Source organism: Staurois parvus, unplaced genomic scaffold, assembly GCF_062004578.1.
Source record: "Staurois parvus isolate SC_StPar_1 unplaced genomic scaffold, SC_StPar_1.0 ptg000449l, whole genome shotgun sequence".
Classification (NCBI taxonomy): domain Eukaryota; kingdom Metazoa; phylum Chordata; class Amphibia; order Anura; family Ranidae; genus Staurois; species Staurois parvus.
Window position 1 is genome coordinate 7,142,276 of NW_028318245.1, and position 23,946 is coordinate 7,166,221.

Here is a 23,946-nt window from a genome sequence, read left to right on the forward strand (position 1 = left end):
AAGAATGCCGAAACCACCTGGCTCCCTTTTCAGCGGCATCTCTGCTCTTCTTACCAGTCCCTCTGACTTTGTTGCCCAGTTTTCCTAGTTTTCTTGGCTCTCTTAGCTTTTAGTCGCAGCGCCCTGCTGCGGAGCCCAATCCTGACCTCTGAATTGGGCTTCTCTTGACCGCCCTGATTGGAGCCCACCTGACTCCTGGAACAAGACCTCCTGTCTCTTTGCTGGGGCACCTCTGACCCCTGGTTATTTATGTTTATGGTGAAGTAGACTCAATCAGTGGTAAAGGTGATTAGGTGGTAGCTTTATTTATTTAATAAAATGGATATATTTTCACAAACAGCTTTAATAACAAAGGCATATCAAAGTCCAAAGCGGCCTGGTCACTGAGACAGCTCCCAAACATGAACCCCCTGACGCGTTTCGAGGGGCGATCCCCTCTGCTCAAAGCCCTGCTGAAAATGCTGAGCCACCTGGCTCACTTGTTAGCGGCACCTCTGCTCTTCTCACCAGTCCCTCTGACTTTGTTGCCCAGCTTTCCTGGTTCACTTGGCTCTCTTAGCCTTTAGTCGCAGAGCGCTACTGTGGAGCCCAATCCTGGCTTCTGAATTGAGGTTCTCTTGACCTCCCCGATAGGAGCCCACCTGCAACGAGACCTCCTGTCTCCTTGCTGGGGTCCATCGGACCCCTGGTTGAGACCTTCTGTCCCCTAACTCCTGGCTGGGGCTCCTTTGACCCCTGGTTGAAATCTTCTGTCCCCCAACCCCTGGCTGGGACTACTCTAACCCCTGGTTAAGACCTTCTGTCCCCCACCTCCTGGCTGGGGCACCTCTGACCCCTAGTTGAGACCTTCTGCCCCCCAACTCCTGGTTGTGGCTCCTCTGACCCCTGGTTGAGACCTTCTGTCCCCCAACTCCTAGTTGTAGCTCCTCTGACCCCTGGTTGAGATCTTCTGTCCCCCAACCCCTGGCTGCAGCTCCTCTAACCCCTGGTTAAGACCTTCTGTCCCCCACCTCCTGGCTGGGGCACCTCTGACCCCTGGTTGAGACCTTCTGTCCCCCAACTCCTAGCTGTGGCACCTCTGACTCCTGATTGAGACCTTATGACCCCCAACTCCTGGCTGAGACTCCTCTGACCCCTGATTGAGACCTTATGACCCCCAACTCCTGGCTGAGGCTCCTCTGACCCCTGGTTGAGACCTTTTGTCCCCCAACTCCTGGTTGTGGCTCCTCTGACCCTTGGTTAAGACCTTCTGTCCCCCAGAACCTGGTTGTGGCTCCTCTGACCCTTGGTTGAAACCTTCTGTCCCCCAACTCTTAGTTGTGGCTCCTCTGACCACTGCTTGACACCTTCTGTCCCCCAACTCCTGGCTGGGGCTCTTCTAACCCCTGGTTGAGACCTTCTGTCTCCAATATGGAAAGTGTCTCCAAACTGGGAGCCCTGAGCTATCCTCAGACTTAGGTAGATAACAACCCTGCCCACCTTTGTACTCAGACAGGCTTAGGCACCTGGTAAAATCCAGACACAGGTTATAAGGTTCCATCCCACCCAGTACACTTTGGAACCTTCAAGCTCCAGGCCCCGGTCCGAGACTACAGGATCCAGAGCAAACCAAAAACAGAGCTTTCTCTGCTCAGAAACAATAGTCTAGAACTGTGTTTTAACCCTTAATGTGAATCCTGTATCATTTTTTTGTACAGTGGCAGGGCCTCGTACTGTCACAGAACCCTAGGTTTCCATGGAACCTTGGTTGAGAAACCCCAACCTAGAGGTTTAGCTCTTTGCTTCAGTAAGGTTTATGAGTGATTTATTTTATATGTTTGAGGGGTTCAAATGAAAAAAAAAATATTATGCTGCAATAATACTGCCAAGTAGCAAGTATGCTAGTTGGGAAGTGAACTCTCGGACGAGTGGGCCTTCTGGTGTTGAGTGAGGTAGGAACGGCACGTAAAGGACTTCCCACAATCCGAACAAGCATAAGGTCTTTCGCCAGTGTGGGTTCGCTTGTGGTTGTTCAATCCTGACTTTGTGGTAAAGGATTTCCTGCACTCCGGACACGTATATGGCTTTTCTCCAGTGTGTGTCCTCTGGTGGGCAGTCAGTGCTCCACGTTGAGTAAAACACTTCCCACACTCGGGGCAAGTATAAGGCCGCTCCCCCGTGTGGATTCGTTGGTGGTTGACCAGTGCGTTATGCAAGTGGAAGGATTTTTCACACCAGGAACACGAATATGGCTTTAGTACCAGATGCCTTCTCTGATGAACGGTCAGATCCCCCTTACGGGGAAAACACTTCCCGCAATCGGAGCATGAAAATGGCCGTTCCCCGGTATGAGTCACCTGGTGCTTGATCAGCACCGATTTGTGGAGAAAGCATTTGCCGCATTCTGAACACGAATAGGAATGGTCAGAGGAATGAATCCCCTTGTGGGTTTGAAGACGCATGTTAGTGGAGAAGCTCTTCCCGCACTCGGAGCAGGCAAAGGGCTTCTCTCCAGAATGGAGTTTTTGATGACTGACGAGGTGCGACTTCCGGGAAAAACAACTCCCGCACTCGGAGCACTTATAAGGTTTCTCGCCGGAATGAACAGTCTTGTGAACGACGAGGAGCAATCGACCGGCAAAGCTCATTCCGCACACGGCGCACACGTAGGGCTTCTCTCCGGTGTGAATCTTCTTGTGTAGGACCAGCGACCGCTTCTGGGAAAAGCCTTTGCCGCACTCCTCGCAGGAAAATGGTTTCTCTCCTGTGTGAGTCATCCGATGTCTTTTTAGGTCATACTCCCAATTGAAGCCTCTCCCACATTCTGAGCACGGGTAAGGCTTTTCCCCAGTGTGATTCCGGAGGTGTAAAACAAGACGACGCCTGCTGATGAAGCTCTTCCCGCACGTAGGACAAGAATACGGTTTCTCTCCGGAGTGACATCGTGAGTGCAACTTAAGCAGCGACTTCTCTTTAAAACGCTTCCCGCACTCCTTACATGGAAATGGCCTCTCCCCTGAATGAGTCCGCGAGTGTATCCTAAGCGTCGTTCTCTCTGCAAAACACTTGCCGCAGTCCTTGCATGAAAACGGCTTTTCCCCGGTATGGACCTTAAGGTGCCTTTTAAGTTGTGACCTTACCCGAAAATTCTTCCCGCACTCAGGGCACGGGTACAGTTTGGCACTCTGACGTTTCTCCAGCTTCTCTGCTTTGTCCAAACAAGGGGGCCCTTTGTGTATGGGCTGGTGTTGGAGAACATCATTGGTCAGGGTCTTTGTCTCTGCCCTCTCTGATGGTGGTTTCGACGAACAGGCCGGATCAGCAAATATTTCACTTGAATCAGAGGTTTTGTTTGCTTCTGTTACTCCCCTGTCTCCATCCTGAGAAGATGGATCCTCATTCATTGGTGATGGGTTTTGAGTTCTACATGGCCAGCAATCTCCATCTTCCTTGGAATTCAATTTCTCCTTTATAGCATGGTGTGGCCGTAGGGTCTCAGACCCTTCGGACAAATCTGTTGAATATAAATGCATGTGGGTTACCAGTTTGTTCATGGTATCTCCTCATTTAGAGAGGTAGGCACATTGTTTAATATATATATGCTAATGGTGACGTAGACTCAATCAATGGTAAAGGTGACTGGGTGGTAGCTTTATGATTAAATAAAATGGATGTATACTCACAAACAGCTTTAATAACAAAGGCATATCAAAGTCCGAAGCGACCTGGTCACCGAGATAGTTCCCAAATGTGAGAGGACCCTCTAAACTTCTGTTTCAAGGGGCAATCCCCTCCTTCTCAGAGCCTTGAGGGCTGACACGTTTCAAAGGGTGATCCCCTCTTCCTCAGAGCCCTGAAGGCTGACGTGTTTCAAGGGGCGATCTCCTCCTTCTTAGAGCCCTGAGGGCTGACACGTTTCGAGGGGTGATCCCCTCTTCCTCAAAGCCCTGAGGGCTGACATGTTTCGAGGGGCAATCCCCTCTTCCTCAGAGACCTGAGGGCTGACATATTTCGAGGAGCGATCCCCTCTTCCCTAGAGCCCCAAGGGTTGACACGTTTCGAGTGGTGATCCCCTCTCCTGAGGTCTGACATTTCGAGAGGCGATCCCCTCTTCCCCAGAGTCCCAAGGGCTGACGTGTTTCGAGGGGTGATCCCCTCTTCCTCAGAGCCCTGAGGGCTGACATGTTTCGAGGGGCAATCCCCTCTTGCTCAGAGACCTGAGGGCTGACATATTTCGAGGAGCGATCCCCTCTTCCCTAGAGCCCCAAGGGTTGACACGTTTCGAGTGGTGATCCCCTCTCCTGAGGTCTGACATTTCGAGAGGCGATCCCCTCTTCCCCAGAGTCCCAAGGGCTGACGTGTTTCGAGGGGCGATCCCCTCTTCCTCAGAGACCTGAGGTCTGACACATTTCGAAGGGCTATCCCCTCTTCCTCAGAGCCTGGAGCGCTGTGTTTTGAGGGGCGATCCCCTCTTCCTCAGAGCTCTGAAGGCTGGTGTGTTTTGAGGGGTGATCTCCTCTTCCTCAGAACCCAGAGGGCTGACGTGTTTTGAGGGGCGATCCCCTTTTCCTCAGAGCCCCGAATGCTGGCGTGTTTTAAGAGGTGATCCCTTCTTCCTCAGAGCACTGAGGGCTGACACGTTTCAAGGGGCAATCCCCTCTTCCTCTTAGACTTGAGGTCTGACACATTTCGAGGGGTGATCCCCTCTTCCTCAGAGCCCTGAGGGCTGACACGTTTCGGGGGTGATCCCCTCTCCTGAGGGTGGACATATTTTGAGGGGTGATCCCCTCTTCCTCAGAGCCCTTACACATTTCGAGGGGCGATTCCCTCTTCCCCAGAGCCCTGAGGGCTGATGTGTTTTGAGGGGCGATCCCCTCTTCCTCAGAGACCTGAGGGCTAACACATTTCAAGGGGCAATCCCCTTTTCCTCAGAGACCTGAGGTGTGACACATTTCAAGTGGCGATTCCCTCTTCCCCAGAGCCCTGATGTGTTTTGAGGGGCGATCCCCTCTTCCTCAGAGCCCTTACACATTTCGAGGGGCGATTCCCTCTTCCCCAGAGCCCTGAGGGCTGATGTGTTTTGAGGGGCGATCCCCTCTTCCTCAGAGACCTGAGGGCTGACACATTTCAAGGGGCAATCCCCTTTTCCTCAGAGACCTGAGGTCTGACACATTTCAAGTGGCGATCCCCTCTTCCTCAGAGCCCTGAGGGATGACACGTTTTGAGGGGTGATCCCCTCTCCTGAGGGTGGACGTGTTTCGAGGGGCAATTCCCTCTTCCCCAGAGACCCAAGGGATGACTCGTTTCAAGGGGCGATCTCCTCTTCCTCAGAGCCCTGAGGGCTCTGAGAAAGAGGGTAATCGTCCCTCGAAAAGCATCAGGAATTTGGAGGGTCCTCTCGCATTTGGGAGCAGGTCGTTTTGGACTTTGATATGCTTTTGTTAATAAAGCTGGTTGTGAGTAAGCATCCATTTTATTTAATCAATAAAGCTACCACCCAGGTAATGCACTAGGCTGGTGCGCCCTCTCTTCCTTCTTTTACAATTTCTTCTGGGTTTTCCCCTGACCCTTAGAGGGCAGCAAATTGTTAAGGACCTGAGATCCATCCATCACAAGTACACCATCTTGAGCGCAGGGGATTTTTGTCTTTTCCAGTGGTAGAACGGACTCTATTTCCTTTTTTTGGGGGGGGATCTAATGGATCTCATGGCCTGGATGGAACTGGGCTGAAGCCGCATTTACCTGTCTACAGCTGGGCTTTTGTTTCCACAATTATGGCAATAACAATTCCCACCCTAGGACCACCCCTCCAAAGGGATTCACCCATCTGCTGGAGGCCCCTCCCCGTCACCCTTTTTCTCTTGGTGTCAGGAAAACTTGGCAGAAGTGATTTATGCTGATAGCAGAGGAATGAAGCAGTAGACAGAAATGACACTTAGTGCTCTGGATTGAGACAAGTAAGGTGAATTCTGCTCCTCCATAGATACAGTGAAAAAAAGTGACCATCATCGCCCTAGAACAGGCAAAAACGGTGTGACATAAAAAACTGCAATGATTGTCTTTGCTAAAATACATATATATATACACACACTATATCTAACAGTTCCTGCCGTATGACCCCCCCCCCTCCATCGCGTTTCACTCAAGTACACTATAGGCTTGTACAAAGTCATCAGATCAAGCTGTCCCTTCTAGCTGGAAACTAAAACGTCCCCCAATGCATTTCATCCTGCCCACATGGCTTATTCATGACTAGGCTCTGTGGGCAGAGTGAAATGCATTGGAGGCATGGCCTAGATGGAGCTGGGCTGAAGCAACTTTTACTTGTCTACATCTAGGCTTTTGTTTAGCGTGCGGCATTTGGACTTCTTCCTTGTTTAAAGAGAAAATCTGCTGCTCCCCGGGCATATCACAAATGTCCTAATTTATTGTATAACTCTTTCACAAGCATGGCAATAACAATTCCTGCCACATGACCCTTTCCAACGCATTTCACTCAAGTATACTATAGGCTTGAACAAAGTCATCAGATCAAGCTTTCCCTTCTACCTGGAACTAAAACGTCCCCCAATGTGTTTCATCCTGCCCACAGGGCTTAGTCTTGGCTAAGCTCTGTGGGCAGAGCGAAATGCGTCGGAAACATGGCCTGGATGGAGCGGGGCTGAAGCCGCTTTTACCAGTTCACAGCTGAGCTTTTGTATCCACAATTATGGCAATACCAGTTCCCACCCTAGGACCACCCCTCCAAAGTGTTTCGCCAAAGTATGCTGCTGGCTTGAACAAAGTCATTAGACCAAGCAGTCCCTTCTATTTGTTCTGTTATCAGGAAACTGGTTGTTGCAGTTTATGTAAGAACTGATGTTTCCTTTTATGTTTTTTTTTTTCACGATCGGGGGTCAGGCTTAGAGAACAGTAGCAGTAGAGAAGCTCCCACCGACCAGCAGGATGGGTAAACAAGCAGGTCACCCTTGTGGATGATGTTGGCTCACCCAAGGTGCGGGGTCTAAGCACTCACTGGTGTTCACCAGAGCTCCTGATGGAGGAGATGGGTTAGTAGCAGGTAGCAGTCCTCAAGATTGCCCCACAAGGAGGTGAGCAAGCCAGGGTCCAGTAGCAGATACAGCAGGTAGGGATCAAGCAGTAGTGTATTCGAGGAACAAGCCACAGGTCAGTAATGAGCGGTAGTGGAGATAAGGACAGCTTCATGTACTCTAAGAAGCAAGATATCGGCTGGAGAGCCAATATGGAAGAAAAATATATTTGAAATGCTACAATTTTGGCCATATTCATTATATTTCAATAAATAAATGTGTGTATGTATATATGTACACACACACACACACATACACACACACACACGTGAAACTCGAAAAATTAGAACATCATGCAAAAGTTCATTTATTTCAGTAATGCAACTTAAAAGGTGAAACTAATATATGAGATAGACTCATTACATGCAAAGCAAGATAGTTCAAGCCGTGATTTGTCATAATTGTGATGATTTTGGCTTACAGCTCATGAAAACCCCAAATCCACAATCTCAGAAAATGAGAATATTGTGAAAAGGTGCAATATTCTCGGCTCAAAGTGTCCCACTCTAATCAGCTAAATTAAGCCATAACACCTGCAAAGGGGTCCTGAGCCATTAAATGGTCTCTCAGTCTGGTTCAGTAGGAATCACAATCATGGGAAAGACTGCTGACCTGACACCATCATTGACACCCTCCATAAGGAGGGAAAGCCTCAAAAGGTAATTGCAAAAGAAGGTGGATGTTCCCAAAGTGCTGTATCAAAGCACATTAATAGAAAGTTATGTGGAAGGGAAAAGTGTGGAAGAAAAAGATGCACAAGCAGCAGGGATGACCGCAGCCTGGAGAGGATTGTCAGGAAAAGGCCATTCAAAAGTGTTGGGGACTTTCACAAGGAGTGGACTGAGGCTGGAGTCACCACACAGATGGATTCTGGACATGGGCTTCAAATGTTGTATTCCTCTTGTCAAGCCGCTCCTGAACAACAATGTCAGAAACATGGGCTAAAGAAAAACAGACCTGGCCTGTTGCTCTGTGGTCCAAAGTCCTCTTGTCAGGAATGGGCTCACCTGCCGTGTGGGCTGCAGTACCGGTGCTTGCCAGCGGGTGTGTCAGGAATGGGCTCACCTGCCGTGTGGACTGCAGTACCGGTGCTTGCCAGCGGGTGCTTTGAGCAGCCAGGATCTCACTCCTGCAATCAAGCCATCACCTGAAGCTGATTGCAGGAGGTATATTTAAGCAGCACCAGGCCTGCAATCAGTGCCATGGTGTTTTCCCATGTGCCCTGTTGTCTGGATCCTGTTTCCTGTATCTTGTCTTCTGCCTGCTTGACCCTCCTGCTTGACTCTGACTCTGCTAGAACTCCACGTGCACTGACCCCGGCTATTTCTGACCATTCTCATGCCTGCTCCTGTTGTACGTTATCTGCCCGATTGTTCCTGACCTGGCCTGCCTGACCACTCCACCTCTCCAGCCCTGACTACACTTATACATAGTAATATTAGTTTAAGGTTTGGTTTGTTTGCACTGCGTTTGTATATTTTGTGCAGCTCTTAATAAATTTTATTATTCATCATTTCTGAAGCCTGCTATTTCCCTGTGTCAGTCCACACATCTCTGGTCATACCTGGATCCCTGACACCTCTTTTCTGATGACAGCAATTTTTGCATCTCATTTGGAAACCAAGGACCCAGAGTATGGAGGAAGACTGGAGAGGCACACACTGCAAGATGCTTGAAGTCCAGTGTGAAGTTTCCACAGTCTGTGTTGATTTGGGGAGCCATGTCATCTTCTGGTGTTGGTCCACTGTACTTCATTAAAGTCCAGGGTCAACGCAGCCGTCTAGCAGGAGATTTTGGAGAACTTCATGCTTCCTTCCACAGACGAGCTTTATGGGGATGCTGACTTCATTTTCCAGCAGGACTTGGCACCTGCCCACACTGCCAAAAGCACTAAAACCTGGTTCAATGACCGTGGGATTACTGTGCTTGATTGGCCAGCAAACTCGCCTGACCTGAACCCCATAGACAATCTATGGGGCATTGCCAAGAGAAAGAGAGACATGAGACCAAACAATGCAGAAGAGCTGAAGGCCGCTATTGAAGCATCCTGGTCTTCCATAACACCTCAGCAGTGCCACAGGCTGATAGCTTCCATGCCACACCGCATTGAGGCAGTAATTGCTGCAAAAGGGGCCCAAACCAAGTACTGAGTACATATGCATGCTTATACTTTTCAGAGGTCCGATATTGTTCTATGTACAATCCTTGTTTTATTGATTGCATGTAATATTCTCATTTTCTGAGATTGTGGATTTGGGGTTTTCATGAGCTGTAAGCCATAATCATCACAATTATGACAAATCACGGCTTCAACTATCTTGCTTTGCATGTAATGAGTCTATCTCATATATTAGTTTCACCTTTTAAGTTGCATTACTGAAATAAATGAACTTTTGCACGATATTCTAATTTTTCGAGTTTCACCTGTATGTACACACACACACACACACACGTCTTCAAAGATACAAATCCTACATTTTTGGAATGCATTTACAAATACATATAAAAATATATGTTAAAATTACTTTTTTTATATGTTAAAATAAATCTGAAGAATATATTTTAAAAAAATAATATGTTTTTTTAAATACCATCTTCAGATTTTTTTTAACATATAAAAAAGTCATTTTAACATATATTTTTACATATATTTGTAAATGAATTCCAAAAATGCTGATTTGTATTTTTAAAGACATACAGTATATTTGAAATGTATTTTTAAAAATATTTTTCATATATATTGTAATAAAAACGCATTTCGACATGCAGTAATACATACATGCATATATATATTCTTCCCAAATATATTGCCATTTATTTGAAATGCTACAATTTTGGCAATATTCAATATATATATATATATATATATATATATATATATACACACACACACTGCATGTTGAAATGCGTTATTACAAAGTATCTGAAAAATATTTTTTAAAATACATACATACACACACACACACACACACATATACACACACATATGTGTATGTATGTATTTTTAATACTTTTTTAACGATATTTTGTAATAAAAATGCATTTCAACATGCAGTATATGTATATATATATTTATGCAAATATATTGAATATTGCCAAAATTGTAGCATTGCAAATATATGGCAATATATTTGGTAAGAAAAAAAATATATATATATATAATATATATATATACTACTGAATGTTGAAATGCATTTTTATTACAAAATATATGAAAACATTTTTTGAAAATACAAACAAACATACACATATACACACACACACATTTTATATATATATATATATATTATATATTTCGAAATATATTGAATATGGCCAAAATTGTAGCATTTCATATATATGGCAATATATTTGGGAAGAATATTTTAAAAATATATTTCAACTATATTTTTCTTCCATGTGGGAGAGCACAATAATCTGGCACACAGGGAGTGCAGAGACATGGCTTCAAACAAGAAGTTCATGGGAGGTGCAGAGATCAAGGTTCCCCAGAAAGAAGAGACAAGGCAGGAAAGTCCAGAAGGAACAGACAGGGAGCTGTCCAATATCTCGGGTGGCTTAGAAAGAAGAGTCAGTGCTGGACGCAGCAGAGGTTGTAGGTTCAGTTCCCGGTCCTGACAGGTTTCCTTTTAGCTCTTTGCTTTAGTAGGGTTTCTGAGCGATTCATGTCATATGTCTGAGAGTTGAGTGGACGCGGGTCAGATGTCATAAAACACAATAAAAAGTTTCAAATGGAAAATATATAATACTGCATGCTGCTAAAAATGTTGTCAAACAGCACATCTATTAACTGGGAGGTGAACTCCGTGATGAGTGGATCTTCTGATGCTGCGTGAGGTAGGAACAACACCTAAATTACTTCCCACAAGCTGAACAAGCATAAGGTCGTTTGTCAGCATGGGTTCGCTTATGGGTGTTCAGTCCCACCTTCTGAGTGAAGGATTTCCCGCACTCCGAACATGTAAACGGTTTCTCTCCAGTATGTCTCCTCTGGTGAGCAGTCAGTCCTGAAGTTTGAGCAAAACACTTCCCGCACTCAGAGCAAGTAAAAGGCCGTTCCCCCGTGTGGATTCGTTGGTGGACCACCAGTGTCGAGTTCATGTGAAAGGATTTCCCGCACCAGGAACACGAATACGGCTTCTCTAACTGGTGCCTCCTCTGGTGAACAGTCAGTGCATCCTTCCGGGGAAAACACTTCCCGCAATCAGGGCATAAAAAAGGCCGTTCCCCGGTATGAGTCACCTGGTGCTTGATCAGCATTGATTTCTGGATGAAGGCTTTGCTGCATTCTGAACATGAATAGGACTTGACAGCAAAATGAACCCTCTTGTGAGTTTGAAGACTCATATTAGTGGAGAAACATTTCCCGCACTCAGGGCAGGTATGAGATTTCTCAAGAGAATGAGTCGTCTTGTGAACAAGAAGAAGCGTATTACGGGAAAAACGCATTCCGCACACGGCGCACACGTAGGGCTTCTCCGCGGTGTGGATCTGTTTGTGTAGGACCAACGACTGCTTCTTCGAAAATCGTTTCCCACACTCCTCGCAGGAAAACGGTTTCTCTCCCAGGTGAGTCGTTAGATGTCTTTTCAGGTCAGACTTCCAGTTGAAGTCCTTCCCGCATTCCGAGCACACATAGGGCTTTTCCCCCGTGTGCCACCGGAGGTGTACAATGAGACTTCTTCTGCTGATGAGATTCTTGCCGCAAGTAGGACAAGGGTATGGCCTCTCCTTGGAGTGACACCGCATGTGTATCTTGAGCGTCGAACTCGCAGTGTAACACTTCCCGCACTCCTTGCAAGAAAACGGCCTCTCCCCAGAATGGGTTCGCAAGTGGCTTTTAAGGTTCCCCCTCTCTGCAAAACACTTCCCGCACTCTTTGCACGAAAACGGCTTTTCTCCAGTGTGAACCTTCTGATGGTTTTTGAGCTTGGACCTTACTAGGAAAGTCTTCTCACACTCGGGGCAAGAGTACAGTTTTGGACTTGTATGGACTGGCTGGTGTTGAGGGATGTTAGAGCCGCTGGTCAAGGTGCTTTTGCACCCATCGCTTTGGGTCTTGGTCTTCTGTCTCCTCGGCTGTATATTTTGTTCCAAAGAGTTTCCTTCATCATCTGAAAATGATGTCTCTTTGGAGAAGGATGTGCCGTCGGCCTCCGGATTGCTTCTGTCCATCTCCTTTTTCATAGAAGGCGAAATGCGTCGCTCAGTAACGGGGACATCAAGACTGTTAGGAGAATCCTCGTTAATTGTATGGACTGGCTGGTGTTGATGGACGTTAGAGCCGCTGGTCAAGGTGCTTTTGCACTCATCACTGTGGGTCTTGGTCTTCTGTCTCCTAGGCTCTTTGTCTTTTACCCTCTTGGTCCATGGTTTCGAAGGACAGGCTGGCTCAGTAATTTTCTCACTTGACGTAGAGTTTCCATTGCCTTCCGGTTCTCTTCCGTCTCCGTCCTGAAAAGAGGAAGAGTCCAGCTGTATATTTTGTTCCAAAGAGTTTCCTTCATCATCTGAAAATGACGTCTCTTTGGAGAAGGACGTGCAGTCGGCCTCCGGATTGCTTTTGTCCATCTCCTTTTCCATAGAAGGCAAAATGCGTCGCTCAGTAATGGGGACATAGACACTGTTAGGAGAATCCTCGTTAATTGGTGATGCGCTTTGAGTTCTACAGGACCAACAATCTCCATCTTCTTCGAAGTGCAATTTCTCCTTTAGAGTGCGGCGTGTCTGTAGTGTCTCAGACCCTTCAGATACATCTGTCGAATACAAATGCATGTGGGTTACCAGCTTGTTCATGGTGTCTCCTCATTGGTAGAAGCGATCTTACTCTCCTTTATAAATGTACATTGTTTAAATAATGGTGAAGAAGTAAATCATTTTTCTGCATCTAATGCAGGGGTGTCACACTTGGGCCACATCTGCATTATGGTTGCCGTCAAAGGGCCAATTGTATCTCTAAGACTAGATGTCCAGAGCAACAACACCTCCCCCCTCTTACATCAGCCCCCCCCACCATCAGAAGTCAAGAGTCCCCTACCCCCCTTGTGCTTCTGCCAGGAAGAAGCTGGGAGTAGAGCTGTGAAGAAGAAAGTTCAGGGTCTGCAGGAGGACCAGAGGAGGGCTGGAGTCAACTTCCGGAATCTGCTGAATGCTGAGACCAGGGGAGGCAGAGATGAGGAGTGCTGGGGCTACACAAAGGGGCACAGGACCTGTAGGAAGAGATCTGTCCTCCTCTCTGTTGCTGACTGCTGAGACGGGATGGGGCAGAGATGAGCCTTTCTGCCGCAGGATCTGGCAGGTAAGTTGTGTCCTACTTTCTGCTGCCAACTGCTGAGGGCGGAGACGAGAGGGGTGCTGCATCGGCAGGGGAGGTGCGAGAGACACGTGAAATAGCCCAGTGGGTCAGATTTGACCCACGGACCTTGTGGTTGGCCTATGTGATCTAATGGATCTCTTTAACAACTCACTGAAGCAGGGGACAAAAACAAAGGTCATCTCCAGACTCTAGAAGAATGATGGCCCCACCTACGGGAAGGCATGTCCTCAGTTAATGGAGAACCTTAAATCTATTTCCAAGATTGTTTCTGCTGATCTAGCAGGTTATGTCGAGGTGCAGGAGGATGAGGTCAGCTCTTCAAACAAAGATCCTGTAGGGCACGGGTGTCAAACTGGCAGCCCATCCAGCTGTTGCCAAACTACAATTCCCATGAGGCATTGCAAGTTTGACAGTTACAAGCACAACTCCCAAAGGCAGAGGCATGATAGGACTTGTAGTTTCGCAACAGCTGGAGGGCCGCCAGTTTGACACCCCTGCTGTAGGATATCAGAAACAACCCAAATGTTGCAGGTGATTCCCAAATTGGGGGTGCCGTTTGTGATAACCAGGCCATTCATAGCCAACAGGCTCTGTTTTAAGGGGCACCCCAATAAACTGAAGGTATAGCAGTTAAGAGCACACACGGTAAGCACAGCATGCAGATTGTGGTAGTCAGGGGTATGTAAGATACACGGCACTGTACATACTTCTGAGCTGTGCGTGTTACATACTCCTGACCTCAGCATTGTGACATATTCCAGAGCTCAGCACTTTCTGCACTGACCGTGACAACTTCTGACCAATGTATCGGTTGTCGCAACAGTTGCTGGTTGCTACATAGTATCTGACTATTTAAAACGATCCTGCTCCTGATCCTCCTACCTCTACTGACAACATTCTGTCTGCAAAGAACCACCCCGGGCTGCTGTTAGAAACCACTGGGGCCCCATACAGCCAACCTGACAGGGCTCCATCAAAAAAAAAAAAAAAACACAGTTTACTATGCTTCAGTTATGAATGAACACATCGAGTGATCAGTAGCGATCACTCGTAGTGTTCCTTCAGGAAAAGAAGGGGCTGGTAAATGTGACATTTATTGGACCCTTCCCCCCAACTCTCCATCCTGAAGGATCCTATTGTGTGCTTGCAGCTGCCGGTGGGAAGGAGAGATGGGAAAGCACTGGGGGGGGTGGGGGCACACATGGGGCCTGGGCAGCAGGGGGACATGTATGGTGCTCAGGGGAGGGGCAGTTATTGGAACCGATCCCCTGTATGGATCTCTCTGCAGCAGCAAAAAGCGAGCGGGAAGCGGAGGGAAAGAAGCCAGCTTTCAGCTGCTTCAGAGAGAGCCATACAGGGGATCAGTTCCAGTAATTGCCCCCCCCCGCTGTGCTGATCACCTTCTCTACCCACATTGATTCACCCAGCTTCCTGGGCTCCTCTGCTGGCCTGGGCACCATACAGGAGGACTGGTGGTACCCCCTTAGCCACGGCCCTGGAACCATCTAACGATCCAGCCCAATCTCATGGCTGAGATGAAGGGACCTCTGCAGTCATACTTCATCCTCCATCTGTCTAATGGTTTGTTGACTTATGAAAGCAAGACTAACATTCTGAAGGTTCTTCGGGTTTGCAGTTCACTTCAAAGTTCTAGCAATCATTCTGTAGCTAGTTGCAGATCCAAAAAAATAGAAACAGAAAACCTCCTGCGCTGGCCCCTGAGGATGTCAGGTGATTCATGACGCAACGCGTAGGATGGAAGCGTGGGGACGTCATGACTTCTGAAGTCATACTTCATCCTTAAATATACCTCCATCTGTCTAATAGTTTGTTGACTTATGAAAGCAAGACTAACATTCTGAAGATTCTTCGGGTTTTCAGTTCACTTCAAAGTTCTAGTAAGCATTCTGTAGCAAGTTGCAGATCCAAAAAAACAGAGACAGAAAACCTCCTGCGCTGGTCCCTGAGGAAGTCACGTGATTCGTGACGCAACGCGTAGGGCGGAAGCATGGTTATGTCATTTCCGGTTTCATGACTTTGGAAAGCAAGACCTCAGATCTGCCCCAATCTCCTACTTTCTGGTAACTTCGGAGTCTGCAGGATGTAGCACAGGGGACCTTATGGTAACTCGATCATTCCAAGGATTGCAAGGTGGTTGTCTCTTCCTGTTCAATCTGCACCCGTTACAACAGCAGAAGAGCCAAACCCTGAGGTTTACTTGGACCCTTACCCGATCTTTTCTGTCCCTGGCATAAATCAATGGACTTTATTGTCATACCTTGTCTGGAAGATATCATTCCATTTATGTGGTTGGTGCTAGACTTATCAAGATGGCTTACTTCGACCCGTGAAGGGAACTCCACCTGTAACAGCTACATTGGATATCTTCATTAAAGATAATTAGTCCCCATAGTGTTCTTGATGACATTGCTTCTCACAGAGGTTTGCAGTTCACTTCAAAGTTCTAGCAAGCATTCTGTAGCAATTTGCAGATCCAAAAAAAAAAAAAAAAAGACAGAAAACCTCCTGCGCTGGCCCCTGAGGAAGTCACGTGATTCGTGATGCAACGCGTAAGTAGGAAGCGTGGGGACATCATTTCCGGTTTCTTGACTTAGGAAAGCAAGACTATCATTTTGAAGGTTCTTCGGGTTTGCAGTTCACTTCAAAGTTCTAGCAAGCATTCTGTAGCAATTTGCAGATCAAATAAAATACAAAAAGACAGTAAACCTCCTGCGCTGGCCCCTGAGGAAGTCACGGTATGTGCATGAGCATACCCCTCATGATTACGTGCCTTAGCACGAAACGCGTCAAGAAGGAGCCGTACGCAGTGACATCACTCCACCCCGACCACATGAAGGTCCGGCGGCCATCTTTAAATCGCATATGGTCAGTGTTTTTCACATTTCTTGTTACCTGCATTTACTTCAATAAATATAACGTGGAATACTGCACTATGGGCTTCCCTCTTTTTGGCTCTTTATGAGCAAACACTGATACAGAGCTTATTCTGGAGGACGGCTTGAGTTGCTGAAGACTACCCAAGGGAAGGGGATATATCTCTCTCTGACCAGACCAAGCTGTTCATATCCTTAAGGGGACCTCTGGCAGACAACATCATCATATATACCAGTGATGGCGAACCCGTGGCACGCCGAGCCTTATCTGTGGGCACGCCAAGAGAATCCAGCGGCGCGCTGTCTTCCCGGCTGTAGTGTGCGTGACAGCCGGGTCCCAAGTGCGCATGCACAAGAAGCAGTGCTCTTTGTGAATGGTAAGGCGGTACCTGGGACACATGACAGATCCCAGAAGCCGCCGGACCAATCACAAAGCGCAGCGCTTCTCGCGCATGCGCACTGGGCATCCGGCTGTCCGACAAGCGCCCACACTACAGAAGCCGGGAAGACAACGCGCGGCTGGATAAAGGAACAGGTAAGATAAAAAAAAAAAACTCTGCAGAAGTAAGAGCGGGTACCTGTCAAATTCAGGTACCCGCTCCCCCTCCCTCCCCAAAGGTCAGCAGTCATCCCTGTGCTGTCCGCAGTCTCTGGTCATCCCTGTGCTGTCCGCAGTCTCTGGTCATCCCTGTGCTGTCCGCAGTCTCTGGTCATCCCTGTGCTGTCCGCAGTCTCTGGTCATCTCCTGTACTGTCCGCAGTCTCTGGTCATCTCCTGTACTGTCCGCAGTCTCTGGTCATCCCTGTACTGTGTCCGCAGTCTCTGGTCATCTCCTGTACTGTGTCCGCAGTCTCTGGTCATCCCTGTACTGTGTCTGCAGTCTCTGGTCATCCCTGTACTGTGTCTGCAGTCTCTGGTCATCTCCTGTACTTTCCGCAGTCTCTGGTCATCCCTGTACTGTCCGCAGTCACTGGTCATCCCTGTACTGTGTCCGCAGTCTCTGGTCATCTCCTGTACTGTCCGCAGTCTCTGGTCATCTCCTGTACTGTATCCGCAGTCTCTGGTCATCCCTGTACTGTCCGCAGTCACTGGTCATCCCTGTACTGTGTCCGCAGTCTCTGGTCATCTCCTGTACTGTGTCCGCAGTCTCTGGTCATCCCTGTACTGTCCGCAGTCTCTGGTCATCCCTGTACTGTCCGCAGTCTCTGGTCATCCCTGTACTGTGTCCGCAGTCTCTGGTCATCCCTGTACTGTCCGCAGTCTCTGGTCATCCCTGTACTGTCCGCAGTCTCTGGTCATCCCTGTACTGTCCGCAGTCTCTGGTCATCTCCTGTACTGTCCGCAGTCTCTGGTCATCTTCTGTACTGTTCGCAGTCTCTGGTCATCTCCTGTACTGTGTCCGCAGTCTCTGGTCATCTCCTGTACTGTGTCCGCAGTCTCTGGTCATCTCCTGTACTGTGTCCGCAGTCTCTGGTCATCCCTGTACTGTGTCCGCAGTCTCTGGTCATCCCTGTACTGTGTCCGCAGTCTCTGGTCATCTCCTGTACTGTGTCCGCAGTCTCTGGTCATCCCTGTACTGTGTCTGCAGTCTCTGGTCATCCCTGTACTGTGTCTGCAGTCTCTGGTCATCCCTGTACTGTGTCTGCAGTCTCTGGTCATCTCCTGTACTTTCCGCAGTCTCTGGTCATCCCTCTACTGTGTCCGCAGTCTCTGGTCATCCCTGTACTGTCCGCAGTCTCTGGTCATCCCTGTACTGTCCGCAGTCTCTGGTCATCCCTGTACTGTGTCCGCAGTCTCTGGTCATCCCTGTACTGTGTCCGCAGTCTCTGGTCATCCCTGTACTGTCCGCAGTCTCTGGTCATCTCCTGTACTGTGTCCGCAGTCTCTGGTCATCTCCTGTACTGTGTTCGCAGTCTCTGGTCATCTCCTGTACTGTCCGCAGTCTCTGGTCATCCCTGTACTGTCCGCAGTCTCTGGTCATCTCCTGTACTGTCCGCAGTCTCTGGTCATCTTCTGTACTGTTCGCAGTCTCTGGTCATCTCCTGTACTGTGTCCGCAGTCTCTGGTCATCTCCTGTACTGTGTCCGCAGTCTCTGGTCATCTCCTGTACTGTCCGCAGTCTCTGGTCATCCCTGTACTGTGTCCGCAGTCTCTGGTCATCCCTGTACTGTGTCCGCAGTCTCTGGTCATCTCCTGTACTGTGTCCGCAGTCTCTGGTCATCCCTGTACTGTGTCTGCAGTCTCTGGTCATCCCTGTACTGTGTCTGCAGTCTCTGGTCATCCCTGTACTGTGTCTGCAGTCTCTGGTCATCTCCTGTACTTTCCGCAGTCTCTGGTCATCCCTGTACTGTCCGCAGTCACTGGTCATCCCTGTACTGTGTCCGCAGTCTCTGGTCATCTCCTGTACTGTGTCCGCAGTCTCTGGTCATCTCCTGTACTGTCCGCAGTCTCTGGTCATCCCTGTACTGTGTCCGCAGTCTCTGGTCATCCCTGTACTGTCCGCAGTCTCTGGTCATCCCTGTACTGTCCGCAGTCTCTGGTCATCCCTGTACTGTGTCCGCAGTCTCTGGTCATCCCTGTACTGTCCGCAGTCTCTGGTCATCTCCTGTACTGTGTCCGCAGTCTCTGGTCATCCCTGTACTGTCCGCAGTCTCTGGTCATCTCCTGTACTGTCCGCAGTCTCTGGTCATCTTCTGTACTGTTCGCAGTCTCTGGTCATCTCCTGTACTGTGTCCGCAGTCTCTGGTCATCTCCTGTACTGTGTCCGCAGTCTCTGGTCATCTCCTGTACTGTCCGCAGTCTCTGGTCATCCCTGTACTGTGTCCGCAGTCTCTGGTCATCTCCTGTACTGTGTCCGCAGTCTCTGGTCATCCCTGTACTGTCCGCAGTTTCTGGTCATCCCTGTACTGTCCGCAGTCTCTGGTCATCCCTGTACTGTGTCCGCAGTCTCTGGTCATCCCTGTACTGTCCGCAGTCTCTGGTCATCTCCTGTACTGTGTCCGCAGTCTCTGGTCATCCCTGTACTGTCCGCAGTCTCTGGTAATCCCTGTACTGTCCGCAGTCTCTGGTCATCTCCTGTACTGTCCGCAGTCTCTGGTCATCTCCTGTACTGTGTCCGCAGTCTCTGGTCATCTCCTGTACTGTGTCCGCAGTCTCTGGTCATATCCTGTACTGTCCGCAGTCTCTGGTCATCCCTGTACTGTGTCCGCAGTCTCTGGTCATCCCTGTACTGTGTCCGCAGTCTCTGGTCATCTCCTGTACTGTGTCCGCAGTCTCTGGTCATCCCTGTACTGTGTCTGCAGTCTCTGGTCATCCCTGTACTGTGTCTGCAGTCTCTGGTCATCCCTGTACTGTGTCTGCAGTCTCTGGTCATCTCCTGTACTTTCCGCAGTCTCTGGTCATCCCTGTACTGTCCGCAGTCACTGGTCATCCCTGTACTGTGTCCGCAGTCTCTGGTCATCTCCTGTACTGTGTCCGCAGTCTCTGGTCATCCCTGTACTGTCCGCAGTCTCTGGTCATCCCTGTACTGTGTCCGCAGTCTCTGGTCATCCCTGTACTGTCCGCAGTCTCTGGTCATCTCCTGTACTGTCCGCAGTCTCTGGTCATCTTCTGTACTGTTCGCAGTCTCTGGTCATCTCCTGTACTGTGTCCGCAGTCTCTGGTCATCTCCTGTACTGTGTCCGCAGTCTCTGGTCATCTCCTGTACTGTCCGCAGTCTCTGGTCATCTCCTGTACTGTCCGCAGTCTCTGGTCATCCCTGTACTGTGTCCGCAGTCTCTGGTCATCCCTGTACTGTGTCCGCAGTCTCTGGTCATCTCCTGTACTGTGTCCGCAGTCTCTGGTCATCCCTGTACTGTGTCCACAGTCTCTGGGCATCCCTGTACTGTCTCCGCAGTCTCTGGTCATCCCTGTACTGTGTCCGCAGTCTCTGGTCATCCCTGTACTGTGTCCGCAGTCTCTGGTCATCCCTGTACTGTGTCCGCAGTCTCTGGTCATCCCTGTACTGTGTCCGCAGTCTCTGGTCATCCCTGTACTGTCCGCAGTCTCTGGTCATCCCTGTACTGTCCGCAGTCTCTGGTCATCCCTGTACTGTGTCCGCAGTCTCTGGTCATCCCTGTACTGTGTCCGCAGTCTCTGGTCATCCCTGTACTGTGTCCGCAGTCTCTGGTCATCCCTGTACTGTGTCCGCAGTCTCTGGTCATCCCTGTACTGTGTCCGCAGTCTCTGGTCATCCCTGTACTGTGTCCGCAGTCTCTGGTCATCCCTGTACTGTTAATTAGTTTGCACTACTGTACGAGTTGTTTTTTCTAAACCAAAAGCTCGATATTCAGGTTTCATTGCAGTGTTGGCACTTTGAAAGAAATAAGTTGGTTTTGGGTTGCAGTTTGGGCACTCGGGCTCAAAAAGGTTCGCCATCACTGATATATACAAATGCATATTATGATTACGCATCTGGTGAGTGCGTAATCTTAAAATACTCACGGCACATCACCAGGACGGAAGCATGATGACATAATTTCCGGTATGGACGGCAGCCGCCATCTTGGTACACTCATGTGTGTTCTCTGCAGTTTTATGCTTGTGGGTCTGTGGACCTTGTGTTTTTTCTGTAAGTAGTCATTTGGCTGTTTTTCCAATAAATGTTTCAAGCCTACTGTACTATGGGAGTCTTTTTTGTTCTAACCTGCTATATGGGGACCGCCTGAGAAGAGATTGGCTGATTAACTCCGTGAGGGGATACCACCACTATTGGGTGTTTGGTTCCACCAAGAGGATTTCCTGGATTACGGCCAAGGGTGCAGAAGTGATTAGGATCGCCTTCCTGAGTGCTACATTGAAGTGTGTTGACCCCCGGGGGTCGCAGTGTGGAGGTGAGCGTGCACGCTAGCTGGTGGTGGATATTTTTGTTGCAGTGATCACCGGACGTTGTCATCTATTGCATGAACACTGAGTTTTTTTGGACTTTGCACAATAATATTGTTTTTTGGTCACATTGTTTTTGGCACATGGTGTTCTAGGTCATGAGATTTTATATGATTTAGTACCTTTATCATTTATTTATTAGGTCACGAGTGGTTTTATATTCACTGCATTGAGCTCATTTATTTCTTCATCTTTTGTTCACTTGTTGCCATTTCCCTGATGGTTTCACTTTTTCACTTCATATATAAATTGAGGAAGCACTATATTCACGAGATTGAGGTATATTCATGATCCACTGATTTATTTGTTTACTTGCTGCATTTTTAGCATTCTATTCATTTATCGTATATTTGTTATTGGGGTAGCGCAGCACCATTCTCCTCCTACATAAGGTGCAGATCCACTCTTCTTTATCTTCGGGGTACCACCCCCAAACCAAAGGCCAGACGGGGAGGACAAACCAAATTCTGGTACTTCTCTTTGGCTTCCACCAAAATTAGCTATGCTGTGCTCCTCTAAGAAGCTGGGTCCTGGATACCATGGCCTGTTTCCGGTCCAAAGGGTCATTAATCCAGCCTCATCAAAGTTCCATTCTTGTAGCCAGTATCTCCAGATCTATTTCCCAGGAGGTCAACTCCTCTGCCTCCAACCATCCTTGTAGACGGCAGTGAGCAAATATGAAGTTGAGTTGATAATGGATTCCAAAAAGTCATCAAGGCATCTTCAGTACCTTATCGGGTAGTAGAAAGGTTCAACATGGAAGAGAATTTGTGGGAACCTTCAAGTAACATCCATGCAACCAGTCTGAATAAGGCCTTCCATCATACACACCCTGAGAAGCTCAGCCCCAGGGGCTGCCCTCGGGGTTGAGGGAGGGATCCATGTGCTTGGTGTCACACCGCATTGTGGCCTTCTGACTATGGCAGGTCGTGAGCATGTTGGCATGTGTTGGCTTGCACCCCTAACGCTGGCAGTGCACACATGCTGAGGAGGGTATTTAAACTCCTTCCCTTAGGATGGTTGATGTGACTTCTTTTTAAATACCTTGTTCCTGTGACCGATGGTTTATTGTCTTGCTTGTTACTGACCTAGACCGACTGAGTCTGCCAGTATCTCCAACCCTTGTTGCTGACTCTACTCTTTCTTGTTTTCTTCTCGCCTGCCTTGACCACTGCCTACCATCTGCTTTGACCTCTACATGTCTGCACCTGCCCCAACCTCAGCCTCTACCTTCACCAGATTTAATGCCACAGACCAGTCTCCATCCAATGGCCAATCTGTTTCTGCAATCCCCTTTGCAATGCGATCCTGGAGGCTGTGACCTAGCAACAATTAGTATCTTGGGGGCCACTAAGGTTGCTGGTCCATCACTGCTTGCACAATACTCTAGTGATGATGAAGATGTCACTTAGACTCTGCAACTCATGTCAGGCCATGTTACCTGTCAAGGGAAATCCCATAAAAGCTTCCCTCTTATTTCCCTTGTCAATACAAAATAAATGACAACATACCCGGTGATGTGATGGGCGGCTGATTGTCCATCATGACATCCTTGTAGAGGTCCTTGTGTCCTTCTAAATACTCCCACTCCTCCATGGAGAAATAGACAGTGACATCCTGACACCTTATAGGAACCTGACACACACAATGATACAGTCACCATCCAGACACATCCCTTGTCTGTTACTGGAGAATGTCCCAGAATTCCCAGCACCGCTCACCTCTCCTGTCAGCAGATCAATGATCTTCTGGGTGACTTCTAGGATCTTATCCTTTCTCTTGGTTATCAGAAAGTGAGGTAGAGGCACTTTGATTGTTACATGGTCACCAGACTTGATGAATAGCTGTTGAAACAGACAGAGAGATGTCATTATCACGTGACCTCCTAGAATCCTCCTCACCTCTCCAGTCAGGTCTGTGTTTTAATAATAGAGATGAGTGATGTCAAGTGACCTTCCAGACTCCTCCTCACCTCTCCGGTCAGGTCTGTGTTTCCTTAATAGAGATGAGAGTGATGTCATGTGACCTCCCAGAATCCCCCTCACTTCTCTGGTCAGGTCTGTGTTTTATTAATAGAGATAAGAGTGATGTCATGTGACCTCCCAGAATCCTCACCTCTCGTCAGGTCTGGGTTTTATTAATAAAGAGTGACTTCATGTGACATCCCAGAATCCTCCTCACCTCTCCGGTCAGCAGGTGGATGATCTCCAGGGTCAGGTTTAGTACCTTCTCAGCCAGCTCACCGCTGTCGCCCATCTCCATCCTCAGCAGATTAGCGGCCAACCTGCACGTATCTTGTCTCACTGCCATTTGGCATCCCCCCCTGTGGCTTGAGCTGTGAAAACTTCACATCAGGAAGAAAAATACAAAAAAATTACAACTAAAATCAATGACAATACATCTAAGGATGACTTGTGGATGTATAGAATACTAATGACATAATTATTACACTAAATATCAGTGATATAAAACTGCCAAACACATAACATTACACCAAATACACTCTAAATACCTTCTCGCCCCCCAAAACAGCCAACAAACCAACAACAGCCCCCCTGCATTTATCCTAACCACAACCACTTCCTGCTTTCAAATTGTCACTTCCTGCCTTGTTTTGCGTTTCACTAGACTTTCTGGTTCCAACCCTCTCCCTCCCCTGGGCGCTTCCAATGCTGCCCGCTAGAGGGCGCGCAAGTACTCACTGAGAATCACTAAAGGCAAAGAGGTGCAGTTAGCAAAAGTG

At 48.3% G+C, this 23,946-nt stretch overlaps 1 protein-coding gene across 2 annotated transcripts; it reads right to left on the reverse strand.

The window, feature by feature from the left end:
- Positions 1-280: 280 nt before the first annotated feature.
- On the reverse strand, positions 281-23,810 carry LOC149453509 (uncharacterized). Of its 2 annotated transcripts, none has more exons than XM_089688298.1 (5): positions 23,716-23,810; positions 23,385-23,547; positions 22,925-23,047; positions 22,715-22,838; positions 281-3,493 (listed from the first exon to the last, which is right to left on the reverse strand). In XM_089688298.1, the coding sequence occupies exons 2-5, from the start codon at positions 23,511-23,513 to the stop codon at positions 1,881-1,883; spliced, it is 1,989 nt and encodes a 662-aa protein (XP_089544424.1). In that variant the 5' UTR covers positions 23,514-23,547; positions 23,716-23,810; the 3' UTR covers positions 281-1,880. The 2 variants fall into 2 exon arrangements, with proteins under 2 accessions (XP_089544424.1, XP_089544423.1); XM_089688297.1 differs by lacking the exon at positions 281-3,493 and adding an exon at positions 10,796-12,826.
- Between the last annotated feature and the right edge of the window lie 136 nt (positions 23,811-23,946).

Bases quoted from the DNA above. Each gene is read 5' to 3' on its own strand.
- LOC149453509 (XM_089688297.1), bottom strand. From the start codon at position 23,513: ATGGCAGTGAGACAAGATACGTGCAGGTTGGCCGCTAATCTGCTGAGG. The intron at 22,839-22,924 runs GTGAGCGGTGCT...TGTGTGTGTCAG, and splicing joins TTGATCTGCTGACAGGAGAG to GTTCCTATAAGGTGTCAGGA. The intron at 12,827-22,714 runs GTATGTTGTCAT...TGTATTCGACAG, and splicing joins GCCGCCCATCACATCACCGG to ATGTATCTGAAGGGTCTGAG.